General features: G+C 37.7%; 1 protein-coding gene across 5 annotated transcripts in view; it reads right to left on the bottom strand.

The window, feature by feature from the left end:
* Positions 1–12,154, bottom strand: part of SORCS2 (sortilin related VPS10 domain containing receptor 2) — a 653,060-nt gene that overhangs the window by 30,605 nt on the left and 610,301 nt on the right. For all 5 annotated transcript variants that reach the window (XR_012042835.1, XR_012042837.1, XR_012042836.1 and 2 more), the window contains 5 exons: positions 10,394–10,580; positions 6,369–6,502; positions 4,899–5,022; positions 3,022–3,134; positions 1,266–1,391 (listed from right to left, as the gene is read on the bottom strand). Coding sequence is in view for 2 of the 5 variants with exons in the window: in XM_072863384.1 (XP_072719485.1) it covers positions 1,266–1,391; positions 3,022–3,134; positions 4,899–5,022; positions 6,369–6,502; positions 10,394–10,580 (684 nt within the window). In the remaining 3 variants the exon portion in view is untranslated. The remainder of the gene's footprint in view (positions 1–1,265; positions 1,392–3,021; positions 3,135–4,898; positions 5,023–6,368; positions 6,503–10,393; positions 10,581–12,154) is intronic.

A 12,154-nucleotide genomic window follows, 5' to 3' on the forward strand; every position in this document is an offset into this window, starting at 1 on the left:
GTTCACATAAATTATTAAAGACATCCATTCCCTAAATACTTGGAATAAAGAGAAAGAATTTCCTTTAGAAGCTGCACCTCGCTTCTTCAAGAAGTGGAAATATGCAAATAATTGTGAAGTGCTCACCTGGCTGAAAGCCATAGTTCATGAATGGCTCTCTACTAAAGAAACAACCTACTAAAATTAACCGTTTCCTGCAACATAATCAGTATTTCAGGCTCCCAGGAACTCCCACAGTGATTACAGAGGGAGAGCACTATGGGTTTGGGATTGCCACAAAGCAGAAAATTTTGTGCATTCACACTGTACTCTGTGCATTTTAAAGACACCTGTTCAAGTACTTGGAGAACATCAACATACTCCTTTGGACATTCCAAAGTGTACCGCATCAATTCCAAACACAATCTACTGGTTTTGTGTTAATATGAAGAGCTGCTTCTTACCTACTTCTCCAGCTCTTTGGATATTGTGACCTTCTCTCAAAAAGTTGTAAAATGCCCTTCAAAATTAATGATACCTTACATTGTGATTCTTTGTAACTGGCAGGACTTGAACTGCAAGATACAGGCACAGTTGGGATATGTTCCTTCTCTATCACAGCAAAAGGACGAATATCATAAATTATAAGTGCCAGTCTTCTGATTTTCAACTGGCATAAGGTCTTTTATTATGGAAGAAATATGGTTTGGAAATAAGTAGGGAGAAACTAATATCTGATTTTCATTCCTGTGTTCACTGTATTTGTTTCTTGCCAATTGAAAAGGACATTTGCTCATAAAGGCAGAAACTACCTGCTTGATGCTCTTTACATTATAGGTCAACTATTAAGGCTCTGTTTCTGTTTGACCTGAAATCTAATTTGCTTCTAAAGACAGTGCAGAGACTCTTTAGAGTTTCATCCCTCTTTAGAGACAGTTTCATCCCTCTTTAGAAATATCAGTGTTCTAAACGCACTCTTTGCTCTACTGGATCTTCACAGACTGACATGCCATCACTGTTGTTTCTGTTTAAAAAACAGATCAATATTAGTTATTCTTGAGAAATACACTAATACCAGTAAGCACTAGATTATGCTGGTCTAGACACTGTCAAACACAGCAGTCATAGCTGTTGCTAGCTTTTACATGTCTCTTGTCAGGTGGGAGTGAGATCTTTACATAGTTAGGGAGCACCTTTTAATTTCACATAAAGACAATGAGAGTACAGCCACTGATTGTAAAACAGGAGGAAGATTGTCCTAACCAGACATGCATTGCTCTGGTTACCTTATCACTAGTTACACTTCTCTTCCTTTTTGGTTGGTTTGCTGGTAGTAGAACATGCAAGTCAGCAGTTGTGGGCAGACCAGGTTTCACGACTGTCAGGAGTGTTTCTTTGGGTATATTGGTTTCCTGTGAAGACAAAGGCATATGGCAAATTATAGGACAGTGTGCTTTATATTTTATAGAAAATACATAAGTAACTCCACATGTGTCTTTTAGTCTTTGGTGTTCAGATCCTTAATATTTAGAGGAGATTCCACCAGAAGCTAAAACATGACCAAAGCCAAACATAAATTAACTGAAATGTGAGCTGAAGATTGGAAGAGCTAAGAATTGTTATCGCATTAAAGAGATTCAGTGGCATCATGGAAAGAAGCAAAATGGAGTACGCGGTTTTAGCAAAACTCTGCAATGGCTGTGCATTTCTAGGGTAACATTAAAAAAAATCCCTAAGTGATTTAGGATCCTTTGTGGGCCATTCAGACACTTAGTAGACTTAGAAGGGCATATGCATCACTGCTAACTTTAGCTTAGGGAGGCTGCTTTTCCATCTGTATTTAATGGACAGAGAGAAGTTTTCCAGGGTGAGACTAAGAGCACCTAGGTTCAGTTCCTGAAATTGTTATGAATACCTGCGGCCCCCGGTAAAAGTCAAATGCGTTCCTTTTCAAAATAGTTTGTGCAAATTTTGCTTTTAGTCCCAAATTCCTTCATGTGTTGTGTAATACAGCCACACAATTCGAATTACAACACCCTAGGCACTTCCCGTAGCCTTCCTTTCTCAAACAGATTCTGAAATTCCATTAAATTGTTCATATTCTTTTGCAAATGATTTAGTAATTACTAAAATGCAAGGGCAATTTTACATAGGATTAAAACATTTGCTTGACTGACACTGGTTATGGTATGGGTTTAAGTCGAGAAAAGTGGGAATTTACTTGAATCTGACATTTGATGTGAACCTTAAAAAAAAGGCAGGAAAAAGTATAAAGTCAAAATTCCAGCACCTGATCTGCACTACTGTAAATCTAGGAAAAGTTAAGTGATTGCAAACACAGGCATTTTCAAAACATTATCAACCTGCACCTCAGTGCTATTGTCCTCACAAAAAGCCCGTGTGTGCACACTCGGCTGCTGGCAGTGTGTGCACCGGAAGAGCACAGCTCCAGAGCTCCCAGTTTTTATGGGGTGCTTTTACTTATCTCACAGAACTGCTGCATGGCTTTGTACTTGATTTAACCTACAGGATTCAACTGCTCCCCATCCACATTTCTTCTGCTAATATGATCTAAAAAACCCAGCTGTATGAACTGTTTGCCCATATATTATACATAATTTTCAAAGTTACGTAACTGACATTGTAAATTTTTTCTTTCTGCTTTGTTTTTTCACAAAGTCTATGTCTTTTATATTACACAGCATCCTTTGCTTAACTTCTAAATATATCGCATTTAAGCTACTCTTCCTGTCTTGGAGTCAGCAGTATTTGCCAATATGTCTATCCCTAATCCCAGAGAGCAATATTTAGCATTAATTGCCAATTAGGCTGTGTTAGACCTAAACTTTCTATGTTACAATATCATCATCTACAGCCTGCATGTAAAAGCGACACTAGGCTCAAACTTGTTTGAAATGTGGCTCATGAGGTTCACTTTATTATTTTGTTCTGCCTCCTTTTTTCTAAATGAGAAGGCACTAACTTAACCTTCAAGCTTTACGACTGGCGAGGGAACATTTTACGAGCAATCTGAAAGAGCACCTTTGCAAGAAGTCGTGTTACTAGCCGCCCTATGTCTTCCCTCCACTCTGGTATGTCGGGGTTGTACATGTCTAGGTGCTTAGTAAACTTCAGAGGAAGAACATGAAAATGATCTAGAAAAACAAAAATAAACATTTTTGAACAAGTAACAAACCAGGTTGCAAAAACAGTTTTGCAGAAATAAAACCTGAAAATATATATTTGGCGTTATTTGCTGTGCAGCACTGTAGTATCTAGGAACCCCACTGCTCTGCGTTGTGTACTCTTGCACGGAGCAAGAGTACACTCCTGTCAGGCACTCCATTTCTTTCTCTATTTTCGTCAACATCATCATATTTGTGCCTAAAGATAAAAAAGCAGGAAGAAGAAAAAATAAACAAAGCAGATTTACATACGTGCACTGGGGTCATAACCTTCCCAATAATTTTTCCTTAGGACAATACACCACACAGATGCGGTTGGTTTCTTTTATTTGTAATGGGAATGCGCCAATGGATTTTATTCTCACTGAATCATAAACATGTGTTTTTTGCCCATTACATGTTCCTGGTTTTCATGTAAAATGAATACTTGATGTATTCCATCAACTAGCTATAAAAATAAGAACAGAAATGATATACCAAAGGCTAACTACTGCCCTCTTCAAAAAAATAGAAACAAGGTACACACACAACATTTCTCTGGATATTGTCCAAAATATCTGAAATACCAGAAATGGGCTGTTCCTCAGTAAACAGTCTCTAAAATCTTCTCTTTCTCCATATACGCTCCTTGGATGAACACCTGGGGAACTTAATGCAAAGCAGAGAAAGAGATCCTCTGGAATGCATGAGTCAAATCTGGCCTCCCCAGTGCTTCTGACAGAATTGTATTTTAATGTGGTTTTCTTTTCCAGAGGTTTCTTTATTTCCCCGATGACCAGTACTTTCTTGCTCTTCCTACCAGGATTGGCCAATGCTAAGAGCAGAAGCAGCGTTTGAAAGCCAAAGTCATTGATCTAGTCACACTAAGATGGATTATACTTCTAAAGATTTCTAAAAAAGGGGATGCACTTATAAGTGGTAGCATAAACGTTAAATCCATTTATCTTAGGAAAGGAGAAGATTCATAAAAGCTGCATTTAGCACGAGTGTGGTTTTTACCATTATTTTAAATTAATAAGTATACTAAAAGCAAAAATAACAGAATCTTCTGCAGACAATAGAGATGTATCATGTTGTGTATTTCATGATATCTGAAGGCTTTTAGCTCTGCATTAAAAATAAGCTTTTTCACTTATCACAATTCCCACATGTGACAGCACAAACACAAATGTAAATAATTCGTTGGCACTACATTTTTCACAGTATATTATGCCTTGTCACCACATTATAAGGCATAACAAAACACACCAGGGCACAATGTGAAACAAGAGTTGAAGGGTTATTCAATAATTACAGCGGAGCTATATTTGATCCAAACTCTCAGATAAACATCAAAGGAACAGTGATATATTGTGGTAAAAGGCAATTATTTCACATTGTTTTTAATGCTGAGTATATAGACAACTAAATTTTCTTTTTTTCAGAACTACTTTATTTAGAAACTCTAGTCATAGGCCAAAATACTACCTAAACGCTATTGCTACATATAGCATTTGGGACCCACAGTAACATTTAAAATAAGCAAAGGAAAAAAACCGTTTCAGATGAAACCCTTCCATACTGTTCAATTTCATGGAGTTACCTAGTGACAGTTCATCCCTCTAATTTTAACAATTAAACATGGCATTAGATATAATTTTACAACAGGGTCAGTTGTGTCAGGGCTGGTTTAAGAGGTATAAGAAACAAGTACACGTGAAACAAACAAAAAAATTAACAAGATAAACGTCTCACCAAAAACATGGACAACTTTTGAGTCCTGAAGCATGGAGCTCCCACAGGAAGCCTGCACTGTAACTCTGATGTCTCCTGTCTCAGCAAACTTTGTCACCAGAAAATTGTTCAATGTAAGGAGTGGCTTTAAAAAACAAAGAAAAGTTGAAAATAGAATTTCAGCAAGAACCACAAGAACAGTGGCCGAAGAGACAGTCACTCAAAATATGAGCAAAAAAGGTTTCACATCAATTATTCAATTAATCAACATTTTATCAAATTGTTCAATTACAATTTTCAATACAGGATGTTTTTTTCCCCAAATAGAATGTTTATAAACAGAATAGCTGCCAGATGGGGCAAAATTTCTTTTAGAATAATTGGTAGAGTATTAGGTTTTCATTCAGATAGCACTGAAATAAACAGATTTTGAGTCAGGCTCACAAATCTCTACAGGATCATATATAGAAAGCCATTTGTCTCAAAAAAATGTGGGGTATAGTCAAGGTCAAACGGGTTAATTCTGTCAACTTAGAGCATGACCCATGGAAGTGCACCAGCCCACCGTAACCTCCAAGGCAGAACTGAGATACCCTGTTACCTGACCACATCTGTATGAATTACAAAACCCTTCACAAGACTACATCGATCTGCAGTGCCTGTTCTAGCAATGGCAAAGTCAATAACAATGAAAAGATACAGGCTGGGATTATGCTAGACAGCACATTTACAAGAAGAAAGTTCACTGTGCTTATCTGAAGCATTCCTCTCTCATACTTAGTCTCCCTCATAAAGAAAATATTTTACTTATCTGTTATTGAAAGATTTACCTTAAAAGAAATTAACCCAGCTAGACAAGAAATATTCACAATAGAAATACTTGGATATTTATCATTCTAGGATATGTTTATCTAGACTTTCTATCCCCAAATGAATATCACTAGATTGTTTGAGTGCTTTCAGTGTTTTGATATCCTTTTAGGTATCCCAGTTATTTTTGATACACCAGTTTATTTCAGACTCCCAGAAAATATTTATCTGTACAATGAATATATATATATTTCTGTACAGCACTTAAATTTACAGTACTCACATTATCAACATGGAAGTGCATAAATCCAAGTTTCGTCATTCACCAATGCTATGATCACAAATGCATCCCCCTCCACAAGTTATTTTCCACAGGTAATGAAATAGAATAAATTGTTGTTCCCCCCAAAAGAAAAGGGTTTAGAAATTCAAACCAGTTCTAGAAGAGGAATTTGCATTTCCACATAAGTAGCAATAAAGGGAAATTAACACCTTAAATGTATATGCTAAAACAAGGGAAGTGAGATACTGCTTGGCACTAGATATAACTGGCTATTTGGAACAAAATATGGTCTAAAAGAAGTCGTGCAACATGGTAGTATTTCTATTAAAGTAAAAGGTGTCACTCAACCTTTATTGGAAAGAGATTGAAAATAATCTCAGTCAAAACCATACATGTACCTGAAGATTGTTTCCTATCCACCAGTAGAAGACTGTCAAATTAGGGTTCTTGGGCAGTATGATGGCTGTCAGATTCACCTCCTGGTTTCTCCCAACAACTGGAACCACTTCTAAATTTAAAGCCTGCAGTGGAGCTGAACAAAGTTCCCAAAACATCATTGAACAAGAATCCATCAATTTATTAATGCCTCTTTGCCCAAAAGCCTCTCACCTGCACACCATAAGGTCCTGAATTTATTTTTCCCTCCCTCCTGCTTTTACATCTGTGTTGAAAGCTGCAGGCATAATTGGAAGGACCTTATTTCAACCAAAAAAAACCCCAACCCCCAAACCCCACAAACAAAATCCTAGAGCAATGTGATGGATCAGCAAAATGCACCTCTCTGATGCACTTTTTTTGGTGCATGTCCTACTCTAGAAAACATAAGCAAATATCCCAGTTAAAGGGTGGAAAAGGTAATCTCAGCTTTTTTTTTTCTTAAAGTAATAAACGATCTAATTAATAAAAATCTAACAAATCTCCAACTGCTAAGGGAAAAGCAGAAAACTGAAAAAGAATGTTGCTGTCTACTCATTTTCATTATAAAATATCAGCTGTTAGGCTCACACCACACATAAACTCTCATTAACGCATGCTTTAAAATAAATGTGTACGTCAGGGGAGCATTTATTTGCAAATCAAAATAGATAACCTCTGTACTCCAAAATGTGCCTTACAGTAAGTTTATTTCTTTCTGAACTTTTGCCTACGAAGGTTGTAAACATTATTATTTGTATAAAAGAAATGCATCATTACAACGATTTTATCTGCTTCTTAATGTTGTAGTTTGCTTCATAGTACAATAACTTTATTGAAAGAAAATCTTTCCCTTGGAGGTTTCCGAGTATATCTTTTTCAGCATGTCTGAAGGTAAAAGCTTTATAATAGTATAATGTGATAACTAGAATTTCTTAACCTCAGCTGCACCATCTATCCAGGATACCAAACTGCTGTATGGTCCAACATGCATTCATTACACAGAATGAATGCTAACCCATCCATTTTTGTTCCACTAAATATCTTTTAACTCATTCAAAGGTCTTCCATCTTGGTGCAAACTTAAAGGTAATTAACACTGGTCCAAAGTATTTCTCCTGCTCTCTTTCATGAACTGAATCATTGCCTCTTCACTTCTAATTCACTTTGACTAAACTGATAGAACTTCTGTGAGAGCAAGTTGTCCAAGCAGTGCACACCCTTCTTTTCCACCTCACTTCAACCAGCCTGTGTGCTGCTTCATCCAAATGTAAGGCTCTACTTTCATTCCGCGTTTTCCCCGATGACTCTTTAACCACTTACATGAATTCAAGACATGTTGGGTGCTTAAACAAATGGCTTCTTCACAAGCTTCTTTACCGAAACAGAGTTAAAATGCTCCTTCAGTTGCTGGTGTCTTGAGGAAAATTCAGAAATTGTAGGAATTCCATTAAATTTATTCCTCCTAGAAATAGATTTTCTTTCTGATGAGGCAAATGAAAGAAGTCTGGAGGGATCTGCATAACTGCTTTGATTTTGCCACAAATTTACATTTTCCTGTAGGAAACTGATCATTTTGAGATACGGTTTTCCTCCTGAAGAAGGTTACTTTCTTTTCCAAAATTTTTAGAGGGGAAGCTGTTTGGTACTTGAATGATGACTGTTATTTCAAGTTTGTCATTCCTATATATTAAAGAGCTAAAAATAATTAGTGGGAGTCCTTCTGCTTGTCTCAGTCTCACAATTCCATAATGCATTTGAACAAGCTTTGTAGCACCCTTGAGTGTGTACAATTAGGAATGAAGTTGACTTACATGATTTCTGTTTAACGGAGCTACAATTTCAGTACAGTTTTCATAGCTCCCTGATTATTCACACACTATAGAGATTATGGTTTCATGAAAAAGAAAATGTATGCCAAGTTCTTCTTCAGTTCTTTTCACTCTGGGTTACCTACTCACGTTTATACTATCAGACTTGCTCTAATTTCTCTTACAGTTCATTAACAAGTTGTAGATTGTGTGATCTGGATCAGAAAGCATAATCTGGATGACAGACCAAAGTTCATATAATTGTCCTGCATTACAGGGCATCCCATAGCAACAGAACTTGGCAGGAGTAAAAAATATTCCCTTTACCATTTGTCCCTGAAAATATTCCCTAAGAATACATCAGCTGGAGATGGAGTGAAAGCAGGACGCTATGGACATTTCTGCTTTCATTCCACAGTGAAACATGTCCCTGAATGGCTATCAGTGTTTCTCTAGGACGTAGAAACTGCAGTTTAATTAGTGCCAGCTAATTTCCTCAAACCTTGTAATTTACCTAAAAAATTAAACAGAGCAAGTCACATAGAAAGCATTTATTCAACTGGACCGGGTAGCATGCTTCCATAAGTCTTCTAGGCCTTTCGCAGCATCCACAGACAAGCTCAGGAATGGACCACGTCTGCTTCAGTGCTCTGCCGCCTCTGCTCTGCAGCACCCAAGTCCTCTTAATGCACCACTCATTTTACTTGTGAAAAATACCTCCGGCTTCTGCAATTTGTAAATCCATTGCATAAAACACAATTGACATCTTTTATTTTTACTGTTTATCCTGATGTAGGCCACACCAGAAGCACATTTTGAGAAAGCGGTTGTTCTGCCTTCCATCAGGGCTTGCTACTGCTCGCCATTCCCTGAACAGTAAAAAGTTGTTCTCCCCAGAGAGGAGGACGTTACACAGAGGGTTTTGCTGTTCGTTGCTTGTACAGATCTACTGTTCCTCTGTTTAACCTACTTCTCAGCACCTAGAAGCTCCTAAAAAGTAATGGTGAAGCCCTAAGTAATTTATCTGAGCTCTCTGGAGTTGTTTAAAAAAACAAACACACCAAAGAAACAGATAACGAAACTGAGGTGGAGAATTTAGTTCTGATCCTTTCCATTTGATTTTAATAGGATATTGGCCATTAGCATTAATGGGTTGGGCTCCATCTACCAATCAAAACAGAACCGGGAACTCTGGACTCAAGGACTCTGACTAGCCAAATACATAAATATCAGCAGTCACCAGACAGGCTGACATAAAGCACACGGATCTGTGCACAGCCTTGTATGTGGCTCCAGAGATTTCCATTGCTTTGGGATTAGGATGGAAGACACACCACTCACAACTGAGGGAAACGGACACCTGGCGAATGCAAGATGAGTATCTTTTCTTTCGTTGTTACTTGTTTCTGAATTTTTGACACATCTGAAAACAGGCAAAGCAATAGCTGTCTTGAATCTCAAAGGAAGAGGAAAATTCAGTTCTAGTTATGAGTTTCCTTCTTCATTTCAATTATGAGATGACTGAGGTACATTAAGCTTGCGATGGTGCATGATATTCCCTGTGCCGTGCTATTCTTTTCTTTTAAATCTATTTGATGGGGTTTTTTAGGTCTTAATTAAGGAGAAGGAGAGAAGTCTAAGTCAAGTAATACTGCCTGCCAACATGAAGTTATACCCAAGTACCACTTTAAAACTTTGTGAGAATTAACTACCTAAAATCTAGATTCTAGTACTTTAATAAGTAGCCTTTTATAAATGCTGAGATTTTGATTCTTTTTTAAAATCATACAAGAGCTCATACATTTCTCAACATGTCTGTTCACTTGCTTCACACAGCACCTAGAAGCTCCTAGAAAGACATAGCTTGAAGTGTTAAATTTTAGCTGCTAAGACTGACAACAGGGTCTTGAGTCAGGAAGATGGATCAAACTTGAGATTTGAACTGAGGCATGCTTGCTATTTAGAAGATTAATACACCATCCTTCTCCCAAATCCAAACAAAACTAACTCTGACCTCCTAATACATTAGGTGTACAAGCCTCTGCATTAACAACATACAGCACTGCAAGACTGAGTGAGGTTATTGAAAAAAATATGCATTTTTCCTAATTGTGGCTAGTAATTTTCTCTACTACTTCATAGTTGTCATGAGGTTTTTACACAGCAGCAAAAGTAAGAAAACCAAAGAGCTGATTTACAGTTGACTTGGACGAACACCACAGCCTCATCATGCCCAGCCACATTCTCAGCCTTCACTGAGACACGGTAAATCCCAGGATTCTCATAGCGGTGACGGATGGGTTCTCCAGTCATTGTAAGGTTCACATATATCGCCTTAAAGCCATCTCCAAGATCTACCTGGTATTTGGTATTCAATATATCACCCTAAAAGGAAAATAAATAAAAAATATTTAAAATGGCAAGAACCGAAATAGACAGGATACATGATAACCATTTCCTGAATCACAACAGCATTTCCAGCCCCAGCCAGATATTTTGACTCAATTGCAGTAGCTGCAGTAAAACCACTACACCCACAGCAAAGATTTTAGTGCAGCAGGTGTTGTGTGCATTAATAGAGATAATACTAAATTTCCACAGTAAGATGCCACCTTAAAATAAGACACCCCAGACCACTAACCAAGTTGTATGACACAGAAACCATCACTCCTGTCTTAATGCAGCTGGACATTAACTAACATAATGGTGCAGGGCAGCCCCAAGTTCTGGAGTGAGGCTCATATGATTGCAAACAACTGGATATTGTTATTTTAGCGAATTACCACTCATCCAGTGAACTTCTAGCCTATGCACTTATAAAGTAAAATTAATTGGTTTAGATCTTCTTCACAGCACCTTCTAACCACACCCTCTGAGTGTCAGCCATATGGCCTTCAAGATCCAAGCTGGGATCTTCACACAGAGCTGTACTGCATTATACAGAGCTACCAGCATGTCTAGAACTAACATGCTCTACTGCAAAATTGGATGCATGCTTAATGAAGCAGATTATTGAGCTGAGTTTGGGAAAGGGTTTAAAAGTCCAGCCAAATAATTCTGTCATGTCAAACACGTCACAGAATTTATAATTCATTGCACTTCTGCTAAGTGCTCCCTTAAATTACACTTCTTCCTAAACTTAGGCCTAAAATACTGCAAGACTGATACTACTGTCAGAGGACAAACATATGCCCATCACTCATGTTGTCACAGTGCGGCTGCTCAGGAGAGAAGGCAGGCCTGTGCTATGTGGACTGGCGATGTGGATGGAGTCAAAGGAAAATTCATTTTAGCTGCGAGCAGCAACACTTCCTCAATACTACTGGCAGCACTGCCTTAGCGAGCTGCCCTGCTTCCTCGGTCTTCAGCAATATGTTCCTGCTCACTTGTCATCACAGTCATGCAATTAAAACAGGTTGCAGGGCCAGGCTTGGTAGAAAATCCTCCATATTGTGAAAACACAGTGTTGTTTTAAAAATCTTCATTGCCTCTAGGAAAGGAACGTATCCACTCATATGCTAGTCAGGTAACCTGAATGGCCATCAGAGCAGAGAAGGATTGACACCCATCAAAGTATTCAAAAATCACTTCACTTCCCCATAAACCACTCTCTGAAATAGGTTTATATCAAAATCTAATCCCAAGAGGCAGCACTAATGTAAAATCAAAGGAGGCAACAAAGCTTAGTACTTACATACCCTGGCATTACAAAGGGAAGGAAAACATAACATTATTTCCTCCTTCTATTACTTTGCAGTTTGGTTGATTTTCTTCCATGTTGTATGAGATGAAAGAGCATTGCTTATAATGTAAAAGAATACCCATAATAAGGAACCTGTAGGGTTATCAAATACCTAAACACCATATTTCAACACACATAAAGGACCTTGAAAGCTTCTTCACTGTGAATACTTTTTTCCAAGTAACATCTTTCTTTTGACAACAGATGGGTAGAATTT

The sequence above is a fragment of the Ciconia boyciana genome, chromosome 5, assembly GCF_034638445.1.
Source record: "Ciconia boyciana chromosome 5, ASM3463844v1, whole genome shotgun sequence".
In the NCBI taxonomy this organism is placed as follows: domain Eukaryota; kingdom Metazoa; phylum Chordata; class Aves; order Ciconiiformes; family Ciconiidae; genus Ciconia; species Ciconia boyciana.